This window comes from Aquila chrysaetos, chromosome 17 (genome assembly GCF_900496995.4).
Source record: "Aquila chrysaetos chrysaetos chromosome 17, bAquChr1.4, whole genome shotgun sequence".
Lineage (NCBI taxonomy): Eukaryota > Metazoa > Chordata > Aves > Accipitriformes > Accipitridae > Aquila > Aquila chrysaetos.
The window spans coordinates 21,124,382-21,147,078 of NC_044020.1; the positions used below are offsets into that span (position 1 = coordinate 21,124,382).

The 22,697-nt window shown below is 47.9% G+C and overlaps 2 protein-coding genes across 3 annotated transcripts in view; one reads left to right on the forward strand and one right to left on the reverse strand.

Annotated features, from left to right (window-relative positions):
• Positions 1-7,700, forward strand: part of NRIP2 (nuclear receptor interacting protein 2) — a 23,278-nt gene extending 15,578 nt beyond the window's left edge. The window contains exons 5-7 of one of the 2 annotated variants that reach the window (XR_003927114.2): positions 683-735; positions 1,573-1,725; positions 2,470-7,700. Coding sequence is in view for 1 of the 2 variants with exons in the window: in XM_030040446.2 (XP_029896306.1) it covers positions 683-735; positions 1,573-1,665 (146 nt within the window). In the remaining variant the exon portion in view is untranslated. Of the gene's footprint in view, positions 1-682; positions 736-1,572 lie in introns of both variants that reach the window. The other variant, XM_030040446.2, reaches the window with a different exon arrangement.
• ITFG2 (integrin alpha FG-GAP repeat containing 2) lies at positions 6,565-22,584 on the reverse strand. The gene is made up of 12 exons (XM_030040445.2): positions 22,416-22,584; positions 20,967-21,062; positions 20,475-20,516; positions 19,437-19,614; positions 18,982-19,121; positions 18,390-18,538; positions 17,159-17,253; positions 14,823-14,876; positions 12,391-12,482; positions 11,740-11,857; positions 10,962-11,135; positions 6,565-10,804 (listed from the first exon to the last, which is right to left on the reverse strand). Exons 1-12 carry the CDS (start codon positions 22,509-22,511, stop codon positions 10,656-10,658), a joined length of 1,383 nt encoding a protein of 460 aa, XP_029896305.1. The 5' UTR covers positions 22,512-22,584; the 3' UTR covers positions 6,565-10,655.
• Positions 22,585-22,697: the final 113 nt, after the last annotated feature.

Sequence of the window (22,697 nt, forward strand, 5' to 3'; positions counted from 1 at the left end):
AGCAGTCACATGTAGGATAGAGAGGTTACACAGAAAACAATTCCTTGATGAAATTATTTAATAAGAAGATCAGAGAGATTGCGGCCATCAGGCACAGGGTTTGGTCAGACAAGTGAACTGACTGACAGCCTGCTTGCATCTGACTGGCCCTTTTATCCCCTCTCCTCTCCATTTTTCCATGCCTGTTGTTCCCTGATCCACTCTGCTGCTTGCCTTCTCCTGCCTTTGGCCCTTCCCCTACACAGCTCATAGTAAGTTTTACATGACCCCACAAGACCCTTCTGATATCTCATAGTAAGTTTCAAACAGTCCCACAACCCCCCTCAAATATCTCATAATACTCATGATAATCATGGTTCCCTCCTCTTATCAGCTACAAAGTTAATTTTGACCCTCTTCAGGGCTGTGCCTAAGTAGCTCCTCTAATAGCTCATCAGTCAGTGGCAGAAGACTGCTGGGCTCTGTTTCTGTCACTGTTACCACCTGCTTGTTAATGTTTGTGTGTTTAATTCATCACTTTCCCTGTTATTTGTTATTTACTTTATATTGAATAGACCATAACCATATAACTTTATGAGCCAGATGCTCTCATATTCCACATCCTCTTACAGGAGAGACACACTTTCTTTAGAGGGGCAGTATATATAGTCTTAAGCCTGATCAGTCTCTTCTCTCTTCTCAGATGATGATATGCTGGAGTTTTGCATTGGTCTCCAGACTCTGTTGTCTCTCAAGGTAAGGAACAGCTTCTTGCTTATTGCAGGTTTCCTCTCAAGAAGTTCTCCAAGATTTGGTTGCTCTAAGCATCAGAAATACTTACGTCCAGGTCTTCCAGGGTGCCACTTGCAATGCTTGTTGCCCAGCTGCCTGTGGCATGCTCTGAGTCACTGATTCCTTTCCAGTCCTATCTTAAAGGTTTTAAGAAAGGAATCACCCAAGAGGGTGCTATCGCATCTCCCATTCTTTGTATTCCTGACCATACAAGTTGCAAACAGGAGGAGGAAACAGAAGAGCAGACAAGGCAAGGCACACCGTGTCATGAGTTCTATCTGTATTGCCTTTTGAAGGCAAATGTGAACAAGTTCTGCCCTCGCTTTGAGCCAGATGAAGCTGTATGATCACATTCAGTGTCCAACACCAGCTGGACACAAGCAGAAAGAGTCCTCTCCTTTTGTCAGCTCAGCTCAGGGTTAGTGCTCTGCTGAGCCTGGCTCCCGGGTGGCTCAGGATATGGCTGCAGCAGGCTTGCTCCTGCCTATCAAATATTTGTAGCCGGGTCAGACTCAAAGCAGGACAAGCATTGGGCTGAATGGCTGAGTGATGTGAGGGCATCACCTCCGAGGGAGTCATAGAAAGAAGGGAGGGGAATGGCCCTGTGAAGGCTTTGGAGAGGAATCCAGTGAAGGGAATAGGAGCAAGGAGGCAGCATGGGGGACAGGGAGGGGAACTCGAGGGTCTCTACAAACCCAAAGTGGGGCTGTTGGATGGTTATACAGGTTTTCCCCAGTGACAGATATCGTGAGATTTGCTATCTGAAATGTCCAGCAAGTAACTGGCTCTCCCCTTCTTTAGTGTTGCATCGACTTGGAGGAAGGAGTCCTGAGATTTAAAGCACTGAGTCAAGAGCTGCCTTTTCTACACACCTCTGAAGAGCCTGGTCAGTGACTGGCTGCATTCCCCATGTCTGGGGCTGAGGAGACTTGCTGCCATGAGAGAGAGATGAGGGTGAGGCTCACACGCCCCTAACCTTGCTGAGTTCTAGGCTGAGGCATTCACTGGGGAGTGAGAAAAAGGCAAATGGGTGCTGGAAGCTGTTGTTGCTGGGAGTGCCTCGTCTTGAGAGATAACCCTCCTGTCAGTGGACCCTCTTGCTTGTTCCCATGTGTGCCAAGTGGGCATTTTGTTCTTGTTTTTCTATCTATCTGTCTCTAGTCACTCCAATTCCTGCTTCTCTACTAAACTCACCCTACCCTTTTAATGACTTATTTTTACAATAGCCTCTGTTCATGAGACAAGAGAGTCTCCGTGAACAGTCTGCAGTTGTTCTGTGGACAGGAGGACAGCACTTTCTCCAAAAGCCTCCAAAGATTGCCATGAATGCTTCCCTTCTCTTTGCCTCAATGTGAGCAGATTCTGCTCCCATTTCTTTGCGGGAAGGGCTCTGTGGCCAGTCCACTCACCTGTGCTCTGGGAAGCTGGATTTTGTTACTTTTTGCTGGCTCAGAGCAGAACAGAAGTATTTTCTAGCAAAAATCTTGCAGCAAGAACACTTTTAGAGTTCTTAATTCTAAGAAACCTCTGCAGAAATGCTGAGCATAGATGTCTAGAGTACAGCGGACACTCACAGGGGCTTGGGCTTTGCCACTTTGCGTCCTTGGCCACTAAGCTATATTATATGAATGGCAATGCTTATCATCTCTTGGTGTTATACGTGGTAACCAGACTTGCACACCCTGTCCTTCTGACCAGGCCTCTCTTCTCCGCACTCCAGCTGCTAGAGCTACATTCCTATCACCTCTGCTGCATCATCAGAGATCCTGCCACTCAGTTTAAATGCTGCAATGAATTACAGCGCCCAGAGTCTCCTGCTCTGTAAGCTCCTTTCTTTCAACTTGAAATCTAGTGATTGGACACAGATACATGATCAGCCTCAAGTCCCAGCATCTTACAGCCTATCAACTTTGCTACTCCTGCATGAAACAAGAACTAGACTTCCTCGCAGTATCAGCTCAGGTCAGAGAACTGTGAACTCATCTGGGATGACCAGGGTGATTATTAAGTCACTTAATTGTTGAGGGTTTTTAAATTTTTTTTTTAATTGCATCCTAGAGCACAGCTGTATGATAAATACATGCCTATTCTTTACTAGCTCTAGGAAAGATGCACCAGATCAGGGCTTGTTCCATGCCTCATGACTACTGATTCACTATCCAAACTCTGCACAACGTCCCTTTGTCCACCCTTAGAATGTCATGACATTCCCATTTTGCCTATCTTCCTGGATTAAACACAGCTGGCTCTCTTTGTTTTTCATCAAGGCACTCATTGTTTCTGTTGTGCTTCTCAAAGAACTTGTGTATGCATTTTTGCTTTTTTCTGTTAGTCCTTTCCTAAATCAGATGCTGTACGCTGTAGTTTAACACATGCTAAGGACAGCTGAATACATCCTGGCTGATACGATATGATGCACTTACCAGCGTTAGTTGGTGTGACTGGCATCTGCTTCTCCTACAAGCAGCATCAGGCTAGTGACTTTTATTGTTAGTCATCGTATCTTGCAGCTTCTGATCTGTTCCTTGGCTTCTTTGCCATTCTTCTACTTATGCATCTGATTATTTCTGGCTGCATGAACTGCTTTCCATGAATCTCCTGAATGACACTAACAGTTCTCTCATTTACATCAGGACCCATGTCTACTCAATGAGCCTGTCTTCCAAAGTACCGGTAATTCCTCCTGGATTTGTATCGCCTGCATGTCTGACTGGCTTCTCCAACCCAGGGGTCTTTAATGACAGTTCAGACTTGTACTAAACCATCCTGTGTCTCAGCTAGAATCTACATGCTACCTGGGTCAACTCTACTGAAAAAATCTTGTTTGTGATAGATGAAACACCTGTTCCTATGTGCAGAAACTCACCTAGATTCCAACTCTCACTGCTCTCTAAAAATGGCATGTGGAACAATGGAAAACATTCTGCTAAAGCTGACAGATATGTCCATTACATCTCTTATTATTCATTAACTTTTATGATCTATTAAAAAAAAAAAAGACAAACCCTAACCCTAAACATTAAATCTAACTCTAACCCTAACCCAAACCCTAATCCCTAACCCTAAACTTAACCCATACAACTAACCTTAACCCATAAACCTAATCCTACCCCTAAACCTTAATGCTGGCCCTAACCCCTAATCCTAAACACTAGCCCCTAACCATAAACCCTAACCCTAAACATAACCCCCTAAATCTAACTCCCTAAGACTAACCACCTAACCCTAACACTGAACATAACGCTAGCTATAAATCCTAACCCCCAAACCTAACCCTAACCCCTAACCCTAACCCCTAACCCTAACCCTGACCCTAACCCTGACCCTAACCCTAAACCTTACCGCGAACCTGAACCCTAACCCTATCCCTAATGATAACCTCTAACTCTAAACCCCTAACCATATAACTAAACCTAATCCCTATCCCTAATCCAAATCCTAACCCTATCTGATGGCTTTTGCCAGTGGCCGCAAGGGGCCCTGCTTCCCTCCAGAGCACCCCACGGCTTTTGCCGGGCTCTGCTCGTGCCCAGACAGGTCTCTGCTGCCTTCCAGAGCATCTGACAGCTTTTGCTGGGCTTTGCTGGTGCCCACAAGTGGTTGCCAAGGGAAGGGGAAGGCCACCAACAGCTTTCAGTCCTGGCCACTTCTGTGTGAGAGCCATGCCTGGTGGGTGTCTGTTTTGGAGCTGGGCTCTGGCTAGGGTGAGGGTGTAGGTCAGTATGTCTTCCCGAACTCAGACTGAAGCCAACAGGAATCTTTCCAATGATTTAAAGGGTGCTGGATGGGATCTTACAGAAAATTGGCATGACTTTGAGTTGACAATTCTGACTAATGCCTGTCACTCGCAGCCCTGCAGATACATGCACACTAGCTGCTGTTGGAATTTACCTCGTGCTGTTCCTACATGTCAAGTCTTGGGATAACTCCGCTTTTGCTCACCTTCAGAACATCCTCCAATCCTTCTAGAAGCCTTTCTGTGGTTCGCATGCCTCATTTCTCAGATCACTAACAGTTAGGTTCCTCTGTGAATTTATGTGCTACAGTAGGTGAAAATCCCCAGCCCTATCTGTCCCTCTCTCCTCTGCATAATGAATCCTTCTTTGCATCCTCCTGATCTTCCCCCAGGAGAATCACTCATTCTTCCACACTAGTAAGTGACAAATTTGCTTCTTCCAAAAGGAATTCTTTCCTTTTTAGATAATCCTTTTAATGCTTTCCTGTACCCTGGTTGCTAATACTCTCCCACGTTGTGCCACTATCTTGCCAGCCTTTCCCTCTTTGTTGTTAACAATTGCCTGTATAAATGTAGACTGTGCCACTTGCCAGTCATGGAGAGGATGTTTCCAAGCAAGTGCTAAATTAGCATGTGAGAGCTCTTCTTTTCAGCTGTGAAAGCAGCTCCAGAGCAGATGACATGCTTTTCACCTTCATCCTGTCTGTGTCAGTTGAACATGCAGGTCCACACAGTAAAGGTCTCTTCCACCCAGACATTGAGGAATCTGTTGTCAACATTTATCCTGGAACCTCCCCATCAACCTTTGTTGCAGACAGAACTTACAGAAAAAAAACATTTATATGACTAAATGAGAACTGCAGGTCATAAGACCATGGCTGACACCTCACTTCAATTCATTCCCTAAATCCCAGTCTAATCCTAGTGTCAGTACCTTGTTTCCTCCTCATCAAACAGAACTCCTGGTGGGTCTCCATCTCCCAAAGTTCCTTGGCATTAAATGACATCTTGTTACTGACCTTAACACATGTATTCTGAACTCTTGCCCAAACTGGTGGTTTTTTGTGTCATTACATGGGAATACCAGCTTCCATTGTGAAAGACAGAAATCTTGGCTTTAAAAGATGTGATTATAAAACAGGACTTACAACATCTCAAAGAAGCAAATTCAATGCCATCTACAAATATGGTAATTTTTAAAAGTCTTCCTACGTTAGGGAGCCCAGTAAGTAATTTTTAAGTAGGTTGGCAAGGCTGAAGACTGTCTCAATTGTAGTTTCTTTTGGAAAAGCCTATTAAATAGATACATTTCCCTACCCTCAATTCCAGTCATCTCTATTGCTTTTGGGGGACAAGGGAAAGGAAGGAGCTATCTAACGGTCTTTTCCACCAGAGATCAAAAAATGATAATACTTTCAAAAGGAAAGTAGAAATTTAGTACAAACTGCCACCTCAGAGCAGGACATAGGCACATCCTGTATGCGTCCAACACTGGCTTCCTCACAATGAGGCCCATCCCTTCAATACAGACAACGGAATGTCATTATTTTAGGGATAATCTCTCTGAACCGCCTTGGCGGTCAGCTCCTACTAGGGCTACTTTCCAGTAGAGTAGACACAACAGTTGTGAAATAGTCTGTAGGGAAACATCTGTCACAGCAAGTCTTTGGAACAGAGAAGCAAGTGTTACCTGGCAGGTGTGAGATACGTATGGCCGAACCTGCCCAGGGATGGGGAGATGGACTTCCGAGGCCCCTTCCAAGGCCTACGTGCAAGAGGTAAACCTATCCCAAGAACATGCAGTCTGCCGAAGCCATCATCAGGGCCATTTCCAGGAGCCTGGGGTCACTTGGTTTTGAACACAATGGGAGCCCCAGCCATCCATATTCCCAGATGCCTGCTCCTTCTTTCACTACTAGCGGGCGAGTTGTGGAACTGAAGACCCCTGAGGCACCTACATATGTTTGCAGTCAGTCCTCCTTTCAAGAGACTCCACTGGCAAATGTCAGGATATACCTGAAGAGTTAAAGAAATAACTACATTCAGCAAAGACAACATAAAAACAAGGGCAGGGATGGCCAGCAGGTTTATTATGTCTCAGGAAAATAAAGCAACCCCCTCCCTTTATTTTTTTGCTAGTAAATTGAACATCACAACCAAAGCCATGGATCATTGATCTGCAAATGCCCCCAGTACCTGAGAATGCTGTTGGACTCCTCACTTGCTGTGTGCTGGCACTGGGACATACAAACGGGTCTTGCAAATCCTGCCCTGTTGAAAAGCTTCCTGGCACCACTGGGTATGCCAACCTGCTACTGAGTAGGATGCAGCAAACAACATTTTCTGCTGCGTGGGAGGGAACAACTTCTAATTCCAACTCTGTGGCTTGTGCTGGCTGGCAAAGACAAGCAGGCAATGAGTTACAATGAAAGTATAATGTAACTTCTAGCCTACCCTGCTCCTTCTCTGAGCAGATATATATACTTCACAGAAAATTGTTGCCAGTGAAAGTAGCCTGAAGCATTGACTTCAGAAGTATTCACCGTAGCCAGTCTACTAACTGTCACTTTGGAGTTCAGGGCATGAAAAAGGAAGGAAAGTCATCTTTTGGCCAAGGAACAGTACAGAAGTTCCAATTAATTCTTCTGTAGATAGTTTTCATTTTCCTTTGTGCGCAAGGGCCACAGGAGCCAAATGCATCTGCAAGTTATTATGTGCCATAAGCAATATAAGACTGGCAGGGAAAACCCTCAAACATTAGTGTTTTTCCTGTCAAATGGTTTTAAGAGCTGAAGAGTTTGGGGAACAGATGATCTGTAGCAGCTGTATCGTCTCTCCTCTGCTTTCCACAATGCAGCATGCCTAGGCTTGCACAGCACACAGCAATGTTATCCCCAGGCCAACAAGAGAAGAGGGCTAGGTTGCACAGGTTGCCCTGCCCAACATTTGCACTGGTTTTGCCCCATTTTCTTTTAAAGACAGTTCTTCCGAAAATGTCATCTCTCCCCCATTAACCCTTTCCTGTTTCTTCTCAACAATTAACAGTCCAACAGTAGATTAATTTGACCTTCCTTCCTTAGAAATCATTTGACCTGTATAGCAAAGTTTGTTTTGCATAAAACAGTTTCAGTCATACACCATTTGTATTCCCCTTGCGCTTTTGTTGCTAATAAAGGTTTATATTTGGCATGGACAGACAGCATTGAGTTGTTCTCTGTTATGAGTGTAGACAATCCTCTTTCCCTGTTAGGCCTCCAGAAGGAATTACAATATAGCAGCCCTGCAATAGCCTGTAAGACACAGCTACCAGGTTAGCTCAGCCTGGCCCAAGTCTCAGGCAAATAAAGTGCTCCAGGCAATTGCTGCAGGAGCCTCTAGGGTTCCAGCAGTGGATCAAGAGAGAGAGTACTTCTGTGGAGAACACCTGCCCCACCAAAGCTAAACAGTGTTGAGTGGGGCCATGGCAGGCACAAGTTGTGGTAGGACTGCGCGTGTTTTTGTCAAATCGCACACAGCAGAAGAGCCCGTCACCTGTGCAGCAGTACACATGCCAGGCTCTGCGAGCCGTGACTGAAAACTCAGGCATTACTATGTTCTGTTGCTTGCAACCATCCTGTTTCCGTCCCCTATGGGGGGGGAGAAGCCACAGAATTTGGGAGGGGGGAGGCAGGGGCGAAGGGGGAGCAGGACAAGAAAATACACAGCTTTAAGTAGAGGAAGAACAGCAGTCTGTGTTAAGGATGGAAAAACAGCATATGCCAAGACACTGGCCTGTTCAGGGACATTGCTTAAATGCCGTTTCCGTTGTGTGCTTCTGGAAATGGTTCTGCAGAGTCCTGCTCTGCTGTAGTCCCTCTTCATGTCAGTTCCACTAATTTTGAAGTGCAAGATTAAAACCAGGTAGCAACAGGGGTAGGCAGAAAGTATTGCAGAATACAGTGAAACCAAACTGTCCACCCCACCTGTAGAGGCATCTGCTTCTCCCTGACTCAGCTTGGCCCCAAGGGGAGGAGGTAAGCATAGCAACTGCTGCTGCTTCACCTGAAGGGACAGAAGGGAGAATCCTTACTCATTCTGGTGATCAGAAAGAACAGCTTTAGGTTTTGGGAAACAGTAACCTGGAAGTAGCAAGAAACCAATATACTGTGGTCTAGTTAATAGCCCCAACAAGACTCACCCTCATTAGGAAAGGACTATGAGACTGATGAGAGCCCAAGGGGTCACACTGACTAATTTGCCAGAAGCAATGGTGATTGCCCACTGGGATGGGCAGCTGCCCATCTCAGCGTCATGACAGCTGAGAATTTCTTGAGGTTACAGTCCAGAGCTGACAAGCTTCAAGACAACTCCTTGCTTTAGGCCCTCAGCAGAGATGGTCCCTACACTATCAGCTCTCCATAGCTGACAAACTGAAGCCCTGCTGCTCTGAACACCACTGTTACTAAAGCACTATTGACTTGAGAGTTCCTGCCTGAAGGGTCCTATTGTACACAAGCACTTAGTATGACAGAGAAACATTTAAAAATGCTTCTCAGTGAGGTCATTAAAATGGAGAGAAACTTCCACTGTAGTTACAGAGTCAGAAGACAGAGTGGTCCGAGAAGCAAGGAGAGTGTTAGCTGGTACAGAGCAGGTCATACCATTTCACTGCCCCGTGCTTCAACTTTCACAGCTACCAAATGCAGAGGACAGAAGCTGTCCTCTACAAAGCTTATATAAATCTACAGATGGAAATTGCAAAGAAAAGCTAGAGCTTATTATGTGAAGATCCTGCCCTTCTACCACATAGGGCTACTTTAACAACAGTCCTTTTGACCCAAGGGCAAGACACTCCTTTCCTCTATACAAAGTCTTTCTCCCAGTTAGAGCTGCCCTTGGATGTTTTGCAGAGTATAGCACAGCAGGATTTCCACAGCCTGCAGGATCTTTAAATGTTACCATTTGCTAAAGAGAGATCACTGAATATTTGCTCTGACTTGGATGAAACCCCCTCAAGCTGCCATAAGGGTGAAGGGACAGCTCCATCCATTATGCATGTCCAATAAAACATCGCACAAGTGAGAGAAGATAATAGATGCAAAACAGCAGGTGAGCCTGCTGCTCCTATCCTAACAAGCTGAGTTAGGAAAGGGGCAAACTGAGATGGGGAAAAGCAGAACACCAGCAGCATGTGGAAAGGTTCCTGCCCCGGCCTTTGCATACAAGCAGCCTGGGTGAGCAACGGCCATTTCCAGACTCCGCATACCAGCGAGTGGAACGCCATGTCCAGTCCACCTCTTTCAGTTGTGCAGGACTCAAAATAGCATGGCACTCTCCACAACAAGAAGGAAGTGAGGCATTTCCACTGCTTATTATGGAATGGCCAAGCTCACAGCACCACAGATCCACAGTTAAGACAGATTCCTCTTATTGCCCAGTTCACAGCTGCTTTGCTAAGTCACAGCCATCTCTGGGATCACCCTGCCCAAGACAATGGAGACAAGCAATGCCTCTCAAGTACAGCTGGGGTTCACTGGAGCTGTTACCTCTCAACACTTTATTAGTGCAAGTTGTGGTTCTTCTCACACGTCTCCAGCTCCTCGGAACAGGAGATGGTTTGTGAGAAACTGCTTGTAGAAAAGCAGCAGCAGAGCAAAGGCAAACAATGCCTGGGTCTACTTTAAAAACACACCTAAATGGAAGAGAAGGCCCTCGCCTGCTCCCTAACTCGGTTCCTCCATCTGCAGTTCCTGCACTGTGATCCTGCTAAGAATTCAGAAGTAATCACTAGAGCAGGTGCAAGAATAGGGCAAAACAGAGACTGAGCTCAGCTGTTCTCTCCACTTATGTCGTCAGTGCTCCTTCACAGTCACCCATAAAGCGTCTTAGTTAGCAGAGAACATGGAAACTGGCAATGGGAGGCAAATGAGCAGGACCCTGGACTCTCGCTGTTCTGGTAGCTTCCTCGGCCAAAAGCAAATCAACCCACCACCTTCACTCAAGCCTACAGCCAAGCACATCCCTCCACAGAACCCAGCCTGTACACCCTTTGCTGTCTGCAAGCTTTGACAGAGATTGGACAAGAACAGTCTCCTCTTCCTTAGATGCCCGATTCCAATCAGAGAAGAGTTTGTGCTGGTATTGAAGATGTCAGCCTCCATGTGACTTGTTATAATGGATCCTGGATGACAGTGTAGTGGGCAGAGGAGTCTGTTCCAGCAGGGTCCTGACACTGTGAGGGGCTGCTCTGCTGCTGTTTCTCAGGAAAATACAGTGTTTTGTGAATCAGATCTTTGACAGCAGAAACATTGCTTCTTTCTATAGAAAAGAGAGACAGTTGTTAGGGATTCTCAACAGACAGTATGAAAGCCCCTCTTCCTCAAGAAGTACCTAGAACTCTAGTTCCCAGCACATTACCTGCCAGTCGCCCTTCCTCTCTTTTTTCCTGTACACCCTTCACCATTTCTGCACTCACCCACACCCAGCTGCTGCAGGAGATTTCCAAACTCTGGGTCACAATCCAGGATTTTCAACAGGTTGGTGGACTCCATCCTCTCCAGCTGCACATCCCAGTAGATGTAGATCTTCTGATTGAAGCTGACATAAACCAGGCAGGGGCTGTTGCTTCCTCCTTTGCATGCATAGAGGCCTGAAGAAAGCAAAAGTGTGGAGATCTGACTATTTCCAAAAGGACAGAGAAAGCAAATAGGTAACTTCTCATGATGAGGTACCAAAGCTGTTAGCAGAAAGCAGAGAGCACCTTGGGGGAGGGGCACAGACATGTACTTGGGCATATGAAGTCCCTCTGAGAAAATGCAAGAAAGTGTCTCTAAACTGTTATTAATGCATGGAGCTTGGGGATTTGCAAGCTGCTTCTTGCAGGTCTGAGAGAGGGGACTGAGCAAAGCCAAGGCTCAGGCTAGTTCCATGGGGCTCCTTATCGCCATATGAGAACTGCTTAGAAGTCTGCAAATTGAAAAAGCAGTAAAGAAGACAAGAGACCACTGTAGCACTCCCAAAAAGGTCAGGGAAAAACCCCCAAACCATCACAGACAAACCTCAATGTCACCTCCTCTCACCCCTACTTTTCCCAGATGCCACCAGCAGAAAGACTAGCTGGGCTTTCTGCAATATACACACAGGGAAATTATTCCCCACTGCAGACAGGCAAAGGATTCCAGGCCTCCCAGAGGGGAGTAGTAGCTTTGAGGGAGAAATGCTGTGAGGCCTGGCTTTGCAGTGAGGCCGCCCACCTGCACAGAATGCACTGACATTCTCATCTGCTTGAAATCTGGCAACAGTCCGATTGTGGTCGATGATGTATGTCTGACCATCCCATGCACAGGCAATCACCTCCTCATGCCCATTGCCCTGCAGGAATGATAAGATCGCATATTAGCACAGACATCAACTATTCCCAGAGGCAGTCAAGAATCTTTCCTGCTTTTTCAGAGACAGAACACTCACATCTGAACAAGACATCACTTTTGGACATCTTGTCCAGACATTTTGCACTTGTCCAGTCTTTTTGCACTTGGAGACCATCTCTCTCTTCTCTATCATAATCCTTAGGTATCATAAGAGCTCCTAGACAATTGGGGTATTAGCAGTATGTAAAACCATTCAACTTTGCACTAAGTTAAAAGAGCAGCTGGGGCACGAAAAAGTTCACAGGATGCTGGGCTCACTAGGTCAAACAGGTGGACACAGCTCAACCTCTTGCAGGTGGACAGACTGACATGAGTGCAGAATGCACTGGTACAGTCAGAGCACTCTGTGTCGTCCTGAGATAATACCAGCCTTTTTCAGCTGAGTCATACTCCCCTTGCCCTTCCTAAATTCATATACACAAAGCCATGTTGAGCTTTTGTCTTCATCCCTCCCAGCCCTATACAGACACTCACAGTAACATCCAGCTTTTCCAAAGCAAACAGCTGGTGATCAACCTGCACAGACCAAAGCAGCTTGTCTGCTCCCTCCATGAGTTTCAATGTCCCTGAAAGGAAAAAAGAAAAAAAAAAAAAAAAAGATTGTCTTGAAAATACTAAAAGGGAGCAAGATGTTTGCCAACACTGGGCCCTGCACACTCCTTCAACACTTAGGGTCTGCTGGCAGAGAGTTAGGCCCATGGTACAGGCTGTGGTTGCTAATAGGCAACACAGTTCCAATTCTGGGAAGGACAGCAGTCCATTATCTTGTCATCAGTAACTGGAAACAGAGAGGAAAAATGGCAGCAGCCCTGCTAATAGGATTGTGCTCTAATACAAGAAGAAAACTGCCAAAAACAGGCTCCCAAAGTACAGTACGTCAACAGATCTCACATGGGACAGTGAGTAAACTAGAAGCTTCTTACCATGTCCCACAAGATCGTGTGATCTCAGGACAGCATGCTGACAGGTATCAGCTGAGAGCTGGCTGGCTAATAGCATGGTGTCATGGTTTGACCCCAGCTTGCAACTAAGCACCACGCAGCTGCTCACTTACTCCCCCCCAGTGGGATGAGGGAGAAAATCAGAAGAGCAAAAGTGAGAAAACTCATGGGTTGAGATAAAGACAGTTTAATAGGTAAAGCAAGAGACATGCACACAAAGCAAAACAAGGAATTCGTTCACCACTTCCCACGGGCAGGCAGGTGTTGAGCCATCTCCAGGACAGCAGGGCTCCACCACACCTAATAGTTACTTGGGAAGACAAATGCTATCACTCCAAATATCCCCCCCCCTTCCTTCTTCTTCCCCCAGCTTTATACGCTGAGCATGATGTCATATGGTCTGGAATATCCCTTGGGTCAGTTGGGGTCAGCTGTCCCGGCTGTGTCCCCTCCCGACTCCTTGTGCCCCCCCTCCAGCCTCCTCGCTGGTGGGGTGAGGTGAGAAGCAGAAAAGCCCTTGACTCTGTGTAAGCACTGCTCAGCAATAACGAAAACATCCCTGAATTATCAACACTGTTTCCAGCACAAATCTAAAACATAGCCCCATACTAGCTACTATGAAGAAAACTAACTCTACCCCAGCCAAATCCAGCACACACGGGCATGGCCTCCTGGCTGCTAAAACCATACGGGACACTTACCCCACATACCATTTTTCTATCATCCAGAGATACTGTGATAGTACGGGGGCGGGAGGTGGTGGTATGGTGGTGGTGGCCATGAGAGACTGGAACATAAATACGAATCTATCTTCCCAGTGCCCTCCAGCCTTGGTAAGGCTCATGAGTGAGCCACAGTGAGGCAGGAAGCCTTGCCAGATGCAGAAGCTTCACCAGATGCAGAAGCTTCAGAGTTCACGTCCAAAGAACAATCAGAAATTCCCTAGCAGGACATCACTGGGCAGGTGGACATCTGGCCCAAACAGGCCAGGCTGCCTATCTGGGAACAGAGAAGCACAGCACCTTGTCTCCACACTGTTGTTTTTTGGACAGAAACCCTGCGTTCAGCTCATTAGATTCAGTCCTATTGCAGCTTGTCCTATCACTTCTCAGTCAGGGGCACAGCAGAAGAACCTGGCTCCAGGCCTGCGTGAGGCCAGCTCCTCTCTACCAATACTCAAGTTCCAGCATCCATTTCCTTTAATGCTTTTGGAAACAACCCAAGTCCCTTCAAGTACAAGGACACATCTCTGCTGTGGTTTAGAAGCTCCTGTCTACATGAATGGCACTGTTGAACTGACATCTCAAACAGTTGTTTGACCACTGGGTAAGCAGGCAACTTAGGAGTCAGCAGATGAAAGTTCTAGTCTCACTCTCCATCTCGAGCTTTCAGTGTGCCTTTGGGCCAATGACCTAGGCTCTTCATTTTCCCGGCTGCTCACTGCAGCATGGCTTTAATACTTCTAACCCCACAGGCCATGGGACCATACAAGTAACTAATGTTTGTAAAATGCTTTGAAATCCACAGATGAATAGACTGTACCAGGGGAGAGAGAAAGGCAGATACTAGTAACAGATAGAAAACACAACAGGTTTCCTGAAGAGAGCAAGCCTGTGCAATATCAGACCCAATTCAGTAAGGAACAGAAAAATAGGTTCAGCTTTAATGTTTCACCATATCCTCAGAAACAGGTATGTTATCACACACCCCGTTTATGGGGGACTTGCTCACAGTGACAACTCTTACCTTGGCTCCTGTCTTAGCTTTCATGCCTTCATATAAAATATGTCAGCAGAAGGAGTCTGAGTCAAATTCTCTTGCCTGACCCAGGAAGCATTTCTGAAGCCCAGCTCCCCCTTCTTTCAAAACCAGAAGTACTGAGCCCCTGGTTCCTTGCTTTGAATTAGTGACAGGCCCTGGCCACCCCACAACAGGTCTTTCTTCGAGGACAGTGGTAGGACTTACCATCCAGAGTACAGAGGGCAAAGAGACCGGAGCCACTATTCTCACTGGAGCAGCCTGTAAGTGCAGAAGAGAATTACAGGAGTTGATGTAATTTTATAACCATTGTCCCCTCCCTCTCCTGAAAAAAAAAAAAAAAAAAAGATCCAAAACAAGCTGATCCATCCTGCCTCCCTTTTTTGCCCAGCCTTGACACTTTGCTTAGCATCTACAGATTCTTGCAGCCAATTGTACTTGACGCTGGCTTTTATTTGTAGGGCACTGGCATCTCAAAACCCAAGACCTTCGGTTTGCACTAATATAGGCACAGGGTTAAAAGAGAGGTCCTGCCAGGACAAAGCCCAGCCACATTAGCACAAAAGCACCTCCATGGCAACTCCTGAATGAGTCTGGATATCATGCTACCAACTCTGTTGTTTTCACTACAGCAAAACTGCACAGAAGCTGTGATGCTCTCCCAGCAAACACTGGTCCTTGGGCTAGAGAGCCCTTGCTTTATGAGCAGATTAGACATGTGCCTTCATGCTCATCTATACGTTAAGCCCTGGCTTTCCTGGGCTATGCTTATACATCTGTGAACTTCCTGCAAGCAGTATCCTCTCCAAAACCTGTATATCACAGTTGTGTGCAGGACAGCACTGAAAAATGTGACTAGTTAAATCTGAAGAGGAGACTCCCCTGACCACTGGGCTGCTTCAGCCCTTCAGTACACTCTTTACCTAGCTACCAATCAGAAAAGACATGCAAGGTCAGGTTTTGAAAGTGATATCACACTTGGTGGGGGAGGACTGGAGCTGTATTCAACTACAGCTGCATTTAATCCTTTCAGTGACCACGTAGGAGACACTGGCTCCCTGAGGTCTGCAGGAGCCCCGGAAACCTGGCAGCTGGGGACAAGCCAGCAGAGCTGAAAGCAAATAGGCAGTTTCCCCAGAATGACGTAGTAACTGCAAACCTCCCTCCACTGGCCATAGACAGCTCCAAGCTCCAGCAGCCTGCACACTCCCCAGACACAGACTAGGCTATTTCTGCAGATCAGCTTAAAGCAAACAGTCAGCTGGTTGAGTGCTCTGTTGCCCCTAGCTGACATTCATCCAGACAGGCTCTGATCCAAATGATCTGCTATGTCCCCCTTACAAACTGGTCATCATGGCACTCTTCAGCTGTTTCATTACTAATGGTCCAGCATCAGTGGGCTTTTCACAACCTTCTCTTCATCCCTTATTCTGTGTGCCTTCATTTTTCACAGAGACCTCTCATTAGATGCACGGCTTTGTATGCAGTGAAATAAGTGATTTCATGCTCTGTTGACCACGTTGCTCATACTAGCATCCAAGATGCTGAAAACATGACAAGCTTAGAAACTGGGGAGGAAGGGTACTCTGGGGAAGGGGAAGAGGAGGGGTTTCAGTGGATTGCTCTTCTCCTCCAACTCTAATTACATTGGACAGCCTAAATCATTTCTCAGACAGCACTGCAGAGGGTAATACTTGGACAGAGCAAATGCAGCTGGATTCCAGCCAGCTGCACACAAGAGAAAGTAAACTGCATTTGGAATTTTCTGCCTTCTCGTATTATGCCCACACGCTCCGAGGAGGAGTGAGAGCTGCTTATTCTCCATAGGTACCAAAACAGGGTTCGGCAGGTGCACCAGGCACAGGTCATAGCACAAAGCAGTTATACAAGGGAAGCTAGTGGCAGTGTGTAAGAAAAGTCTGGACAAAATAGCAGTGTGTCAGGGCTGAGAGGAGCCAGCAGCTGTGGAGAGTTTAGATACAACAGCTGAACAGAATACATCGGAAGGAGACAGAGGACAGTGATATAAATGAAATATGGAAGCAGCTCTGGAGGGGTTGGGACTGCACTGGTGAAAGAATAGCAGGATATAGCTGCCAGGCATTGGGAATCAAATGCTGAAGAGCACAAAAGCAAGAATAAAGATGAGGCTGTGGAAAGGAAGGGATGCATCTAGGGAATAAGAAGAGGGCATAAGCTACAGCCATGCAAAAGCAAAGACCAAGGACATCTGTAGGAGCAAGGCATGGCAGCCATTCAGGATGACTAACTGCAGGCCACTGGAGGCTGCAGAGAAACTGTTGTGCTAGGTCAAGAGTAAGAGCTACCTAGGGAAGGACAAAGGCTACAAAAAGTTCAAATGCAAATATCCAGCTGTCTTTCTTTGGGAGCTGGCTAACACAAGCCGAGTTCCCTCTGTTCTTGCAGCTGCCTTCCACTGTTATTTTTCAACCACGGGAAATCTGATTTCATGCTGGACTGACATATTGAAAAATTATCGGAGCAACTGTTGGGCCAGAGATCCCAAGCTCCTAATCTCTCACCTCGGCCAATGCTACCAATTAGATGAGTGGAAACATTCTTGTTGTGAATCCGTCCAGATGTTTGGTGTAGAATAACATCTCGAATAGGGGCCTCACTAGGGAAAAGAGAGACAGACATCAGGGAAGGGTTAGGGAACCATGCCTGGGACTGTTCCAGAACAATCTAAAGAGCAGCGTACTCCAAAGCTCTACAAATCCAGAGACTGATAGAGTTTGTGCATAGGTTAGCCCTTTAATGGTAAAGGCCAAGGAAAAGAATGCATGCTGCCCCAGGTATGAAAGGAACTTGCTAAATGATTAGCAAACAAAACCAGAATGATTTGATACATCAGAAAGCTGGAAAGAGCTCAAAGGAAAACAAAAAAAAAAGAAAAAAGTCAGTAAAACATGTATTCCAATCAAGGAAAAAAAGACAAATTTTTATCACTACTGTCACATAAGCCTGGGTGCTTTCACTCAGGAAGTGTCTGCCTAGGGTTGAACAGGTTGGTCAGAGACCATGTCTGGGCCTGGCTCCTGGCTAGGAGGGTACCACTCCAGTAAGGTCTCTAAGCCATCAAGGAGACTTAATTGCCTAGCTCCCCTCCTCCTGCAGTTTACTGGGTCTGCCTTAAAAATCTCACAGAACACCACAGAAGCACCTGAATTCCCCACAAGGATCCCTCCGGCACCAAGGACAATAACCCCATTACTCATCCCAATTGCTCTGGTTGTGATTTACAGCACTGGCTGCCAGGGGTCTCATTAGGAAAACCTCCAATTACCTCACCTGGAAGAAACAAGTGAATGAACCCAAAGTGTCATCCCAGGCTTCGGACTAACTAGGCTTGGCCCAGCCTTTCAGTTGCTACCCTTCCCACCATTAGATAGGTCACCAGATTGCCTACTACTCTTTCTCTGGAGATCTAGGTCACGCCTTTCCCTGCCTTAGCCCCCACAACCGCCCCCCTCAGTGAGCTGGTTTTGCCACTCTCCTTGCCCAACCCAAGGAGAAGAGAGTGGGATATCAGGAACGCAGTAGCATTCAACTTTGTGACAGAGACATGAAGAGTGTTCATGGAAGCCGGGATGTAGGTGGGCTTAAGTCATGAACTCCCAGCAGTATAGGCAGTCACTGAAGCAAGGACAAATGACAGCACTCCCCCTCAGAAAGGTGGTGAGGCGGGGCCCCCTTGTGACGGGTATCTACAGCGGAATCTCCTCAGCTAGCCCATGCAGTAACGCTCTTCACCTGCTTGGGACAGAGTTGTCTCTTCCCTCTGTCGTAGCCTGCTGCTCTGAGTCCCAGGTGCACAGCAGAATGGCATAACCGCAGCCTGGCTGAGACACCATCATCTCCGGTGAGCCATCAGGGCCTGGGTTCACAGAGAGGCTGTCCACCTATACTGGCAGAGGCAAAACATGGATAGAGTCAAACTGATAACTTTAAACACCTCAGAAGGGTTCACTGTGCTCCTTGTACCTAAGCTTGAATATGGCAGATCTCCTGATAGAGCTGAGCAGGAGCTGAACAAATTCAGCTAGAAGCAAAACATCCAAGTTACAGTAAAAGGTTGTTTCCCTACCAAAAGCCACCAAAGAACAACACTAGTATTTTCCACTAACGCTCTCTAGTTGGGTGAGAGCAACTGACTGTTTCCCAGACCAACCCACCAGCTGCTCTGCACGTACAGGACAACCACCGGGCAAATCTCCTTTCAAGTCATCAACATGCCAATTGCTTTGTTGATAGGACTGCGATTTTGTGCTTGCTTCTTCCCTTGGGAGAGCCAGCTCTTGAAGACTGTAAGACAAGTTCTGCTCTGAACATCCTGTTTCCTTACCTGACCTTCTAGCAGCCACTTCTTCAACAGGAGCAGCTGCCCAGAGATATGGTCTGAATTCTCCGACAAGTCCTCCCAGCGGAAGGCACGTACCACCCTGTCAGTGTAACCCACCACCAGCTCACACTTCCCATCTCCATCTGCAGGGAATACAAGGAGATAGATGGGCTCTCTCAGCCTTTCATAGCCCCAAGAGCCCCAACATTCAGAAACCACCGTGCTGGTTTCCATCAGGTAGCATCCCTGAGGATCCCAATCCTGTAATGAGAACTTGCACTTCAGGAAAATTCCTGAAGTTCTTGCTTCCCTCCTCCATGACTTGACTGTGGTTTGCTAGAGCACCTATTTCAGCAAGGTAGTAATTTCCTTCTGCGAGTCCCACACACTTTCCCTCCCCCACCACCTCATACCCAAAATCCCTCACCCTGCACTCCCACAAAGGCTTCCCGGCTCACCAATGTCATTGATCAGCATGACCTTGGTGTTGGCAGGAATGTGCTGCTTGAACACTGGCTTCTGCTCTTCTGCTGCTGCCAACTCATGGTGGCCTGAAGCATCTGGGTGTTTTGAAGTTGGAGAAGTCAGGTCAAAAAGATGAAACCAGCCTTCTGCACTCACCGCCACCACGAGATTCTAAGAGGGAAGAGAAAAGCCTTTTGATTTTTCCTCTTTTAGAAACTGCAGAAGATGTCCCACAGCAGGGCAACGGAAGGTAACGTGGGTAGATCCATCAAGATCAATGACTGTTACAGAGGGAGCAGGGGAAGGTTTTTGGCCAGCATACAAACTACTTGGGTACCGTAGGGTGCAAACTTCTTGTTCATCCTTGTCAGACTAGGGTATCAAGCTGATGCGTGCATGCAATCCCCAAACAATGTGTGGCTTTCTCAATGCTCACTTCAGCTCTGCTCCCCCCTGGAGCACACATAGCTACAGTATTTTAGGCAGGGTGCCTAAACTGGGACTTTTGGACTCAGTGGTCCTGGCTTAACCCCCAGAAATAGCAATCTAGCAAAATGAGTCATATTAGACCCAGTGGAATTTGCTTGGGAGTCTAGACTATTCTGCGGCTCAGTCTTGTTTAGATGACCTTAAACGTACACAGCCAAGTGGCAGAAGGGCCATGGCCCACAGCAGGGACCAGCACTGAGCAGGGCAAAAGCCACTGAGGAAAAGGAGCAACCCCCAAACCACCAAAGCCTTGCGGCGCTCACACAGGGTGACATGGAAATCAATAGTACTTCGTGAAGACAGGATGGATTTCCTTGCTCACTAAAACCTGCATATGGCTCACAGAAAGATACAGGTTATATGTAAACAGAAGAACAGTTTTAAAACAGTAGTGCTGAAGCTGTATGAGCAAGGGCAGATCCTGGAGAGAAAGCACCTGCAACCTGTCTTCCTCCACACTCAGGGTATGACATGACTCTAATCTCCTAAGCACCTCCCACATGCCCTACAGACACAGCTGGGAAGAGTTTGGCTGCTCTCACCTTTCCTTTATTGCATACATCTCCCACGCCAACACATGTGAGCTGCAAGAGAAAAGAAGGACATACATTAGAGGAGGCAACCCAAAAGAGCACTTTGGGATAAGCCTCTGCCTTACCCCCTCCTCTGTCATAAACTGTCTCTTGAACTCTAAACAGCCTTTTCAAGGACAAAGAGCGCAGAGTCATGGACAGAAACACATCTGCCAAGCAACTGTCCAGAGCCCTGGGGCAAAATCCACAGTGCAGACGAGCAGGGTCAAGGTGGGACAGAAGCCCAGTTCCTGTGTTTGTTCAGTACTTTGCTCGTCACTTCCAGCCCACTGGGCTAGCTGTGGGCAAAAGCAGGGTCTTGCATAACTACATGAAAGTCACCAGAACCCGTTCTGGCTGCCATTCCCCTCTGGCCTACATATTCCTAGGCAGTGGTCAAGGATAGCTGGCTGCAAATACACCAGAAGGCCCAACCAGTTAAAAATTGTGTCAAGAACTGACCATTCCTTGGCAAGATCGCACAGCCCAGGGTTTGCTGTCATCATTCTTGTAAACATAGAGTTTCCCGTTGGTGTCTCCCACCACTAGCTCATTCAGCTGTACAAGAGAATTAGGTTAGTAAGAAGAAATTCACAATTACAGTAACAGTATTCCCACACAGCAATAATTACAGAATTTATACCAAAAATTCACTGTGGGAAGCAGCAGCAAAGCAAAACAAGAGTTAAAGAGACAGCCTCAAATCAATAGAGAAAGTCTGGGAAAGAACAAAAGCCCTAATTTTACTCTCGCAAATAAAAGAGCTGGAGAGTGGCTCCTTAGAGCAACATCCCCTTATCCACTGCTTCTCTAGCCATTGTTTCAGAGTTGCATCACTGACCGTTTTAACATCCTGCTCTGCTAATCATGCCCCTCATCAGCCCATCTTTCATCCTTCAATCTAGATTGACTCAATCTTTCTTGAATCACCTGAGGAAGATGATGGCAGTGAGGAAAATGTAGCCATCCAGCCAGAAAGAGGCTGCAAGAACACTTACAATAGATTTACACTGGATGTTCAATCTCACTGATGAAGGGGTAAAAGTCTTTCAGAACGCTGATTATTTCTTTAAAGACGACTTCTAAAAATTGCCAACCACCCCTGCTGACGAGCCTACTCCTACTATCCCATCTTCTGCATCATGCCTCTGCGTATTTAAATTGTGTGCATTTCCTAACTCCCTGCACACGTTGCCCCACATAACACGCCTTCTTACGGGAAAATTTGTTTTATCATCTCCTGCATTGCTAGCCACGACGCTTTTCAGGACAGGGCTGTAATAACATTTGACCGCTGAGAAGAAGGGACAGTTTACATATATCTGGTTAAGCTAACCGCTTCCTGGTTACAGACGAACCAGACCCATCAGAAACAACCGTTTGTGGGGCTGATGGCAGCATCCCCCATGCACATCCATCCATCACACAGGTCAAGAGACACTGAAACTCGGCTCTACCCTGTTGGCGACCCGCTGGGCCCCGGCAAAGCGTTTCCCCGCGCCCCCGCACCGCCACAGCCGAGCGTCTCTCTTTGGGACCAGATCCCGACCGGCCTCCCGGCTGTGCGGCACCCAGCGCCCGCGCCAAGGCGGCCCAGCGCGTCTAACGGCGACGGAAGCGCCGACTTGCCGCGCCCAGAGGCACCGAAACGTTCCGTCCGCAAGGGACCTCCGGGGGCCGCCTCACCCCTGCCACTGCTGTCCCCCGCCCCGCCGCCGAGCGCGGCTGCGGGCGGCCCCGGGCCGCCCCCGGCTGCTCCCCAGGCCGGCCGAGCCCGGTCCGCGCGGGGCGGCCCGCTGCGGCCTTCTCCCCGCCTACGCCGCCCGAAGCGGGCGCAGCGCTCCGCCCGCGGAAGCGCCCCCTCCGCCGCGGCCTCGCGGCCCCCGGCCCGCCGCCACCCCGCCTCCGGACCGTGTCGTTGTCGGCATCCCCCAGGCAGATGGCGTGCGGGAAGAGGCTGCCGCCGAAGTCGAGCGCCACACACTGCACGTAGCTGACGGACCGCATCCCGCTGAGGCGGAGCTCCCGCCGCCGGCTGCCGGGCCGCCCGCCACGCCGGGGCGGCGCGGGGAGGGCCGACGGCGGCCGCGCAGGTACAAAAGCAGCCGGGGAGCGGAAGCGCGGGGAGTCACGTGAGGGCGGGGGCGGCGCCGCCGGCAGGCCCGGCTGGGGGCGCCGCCCCCCGCCACGCCC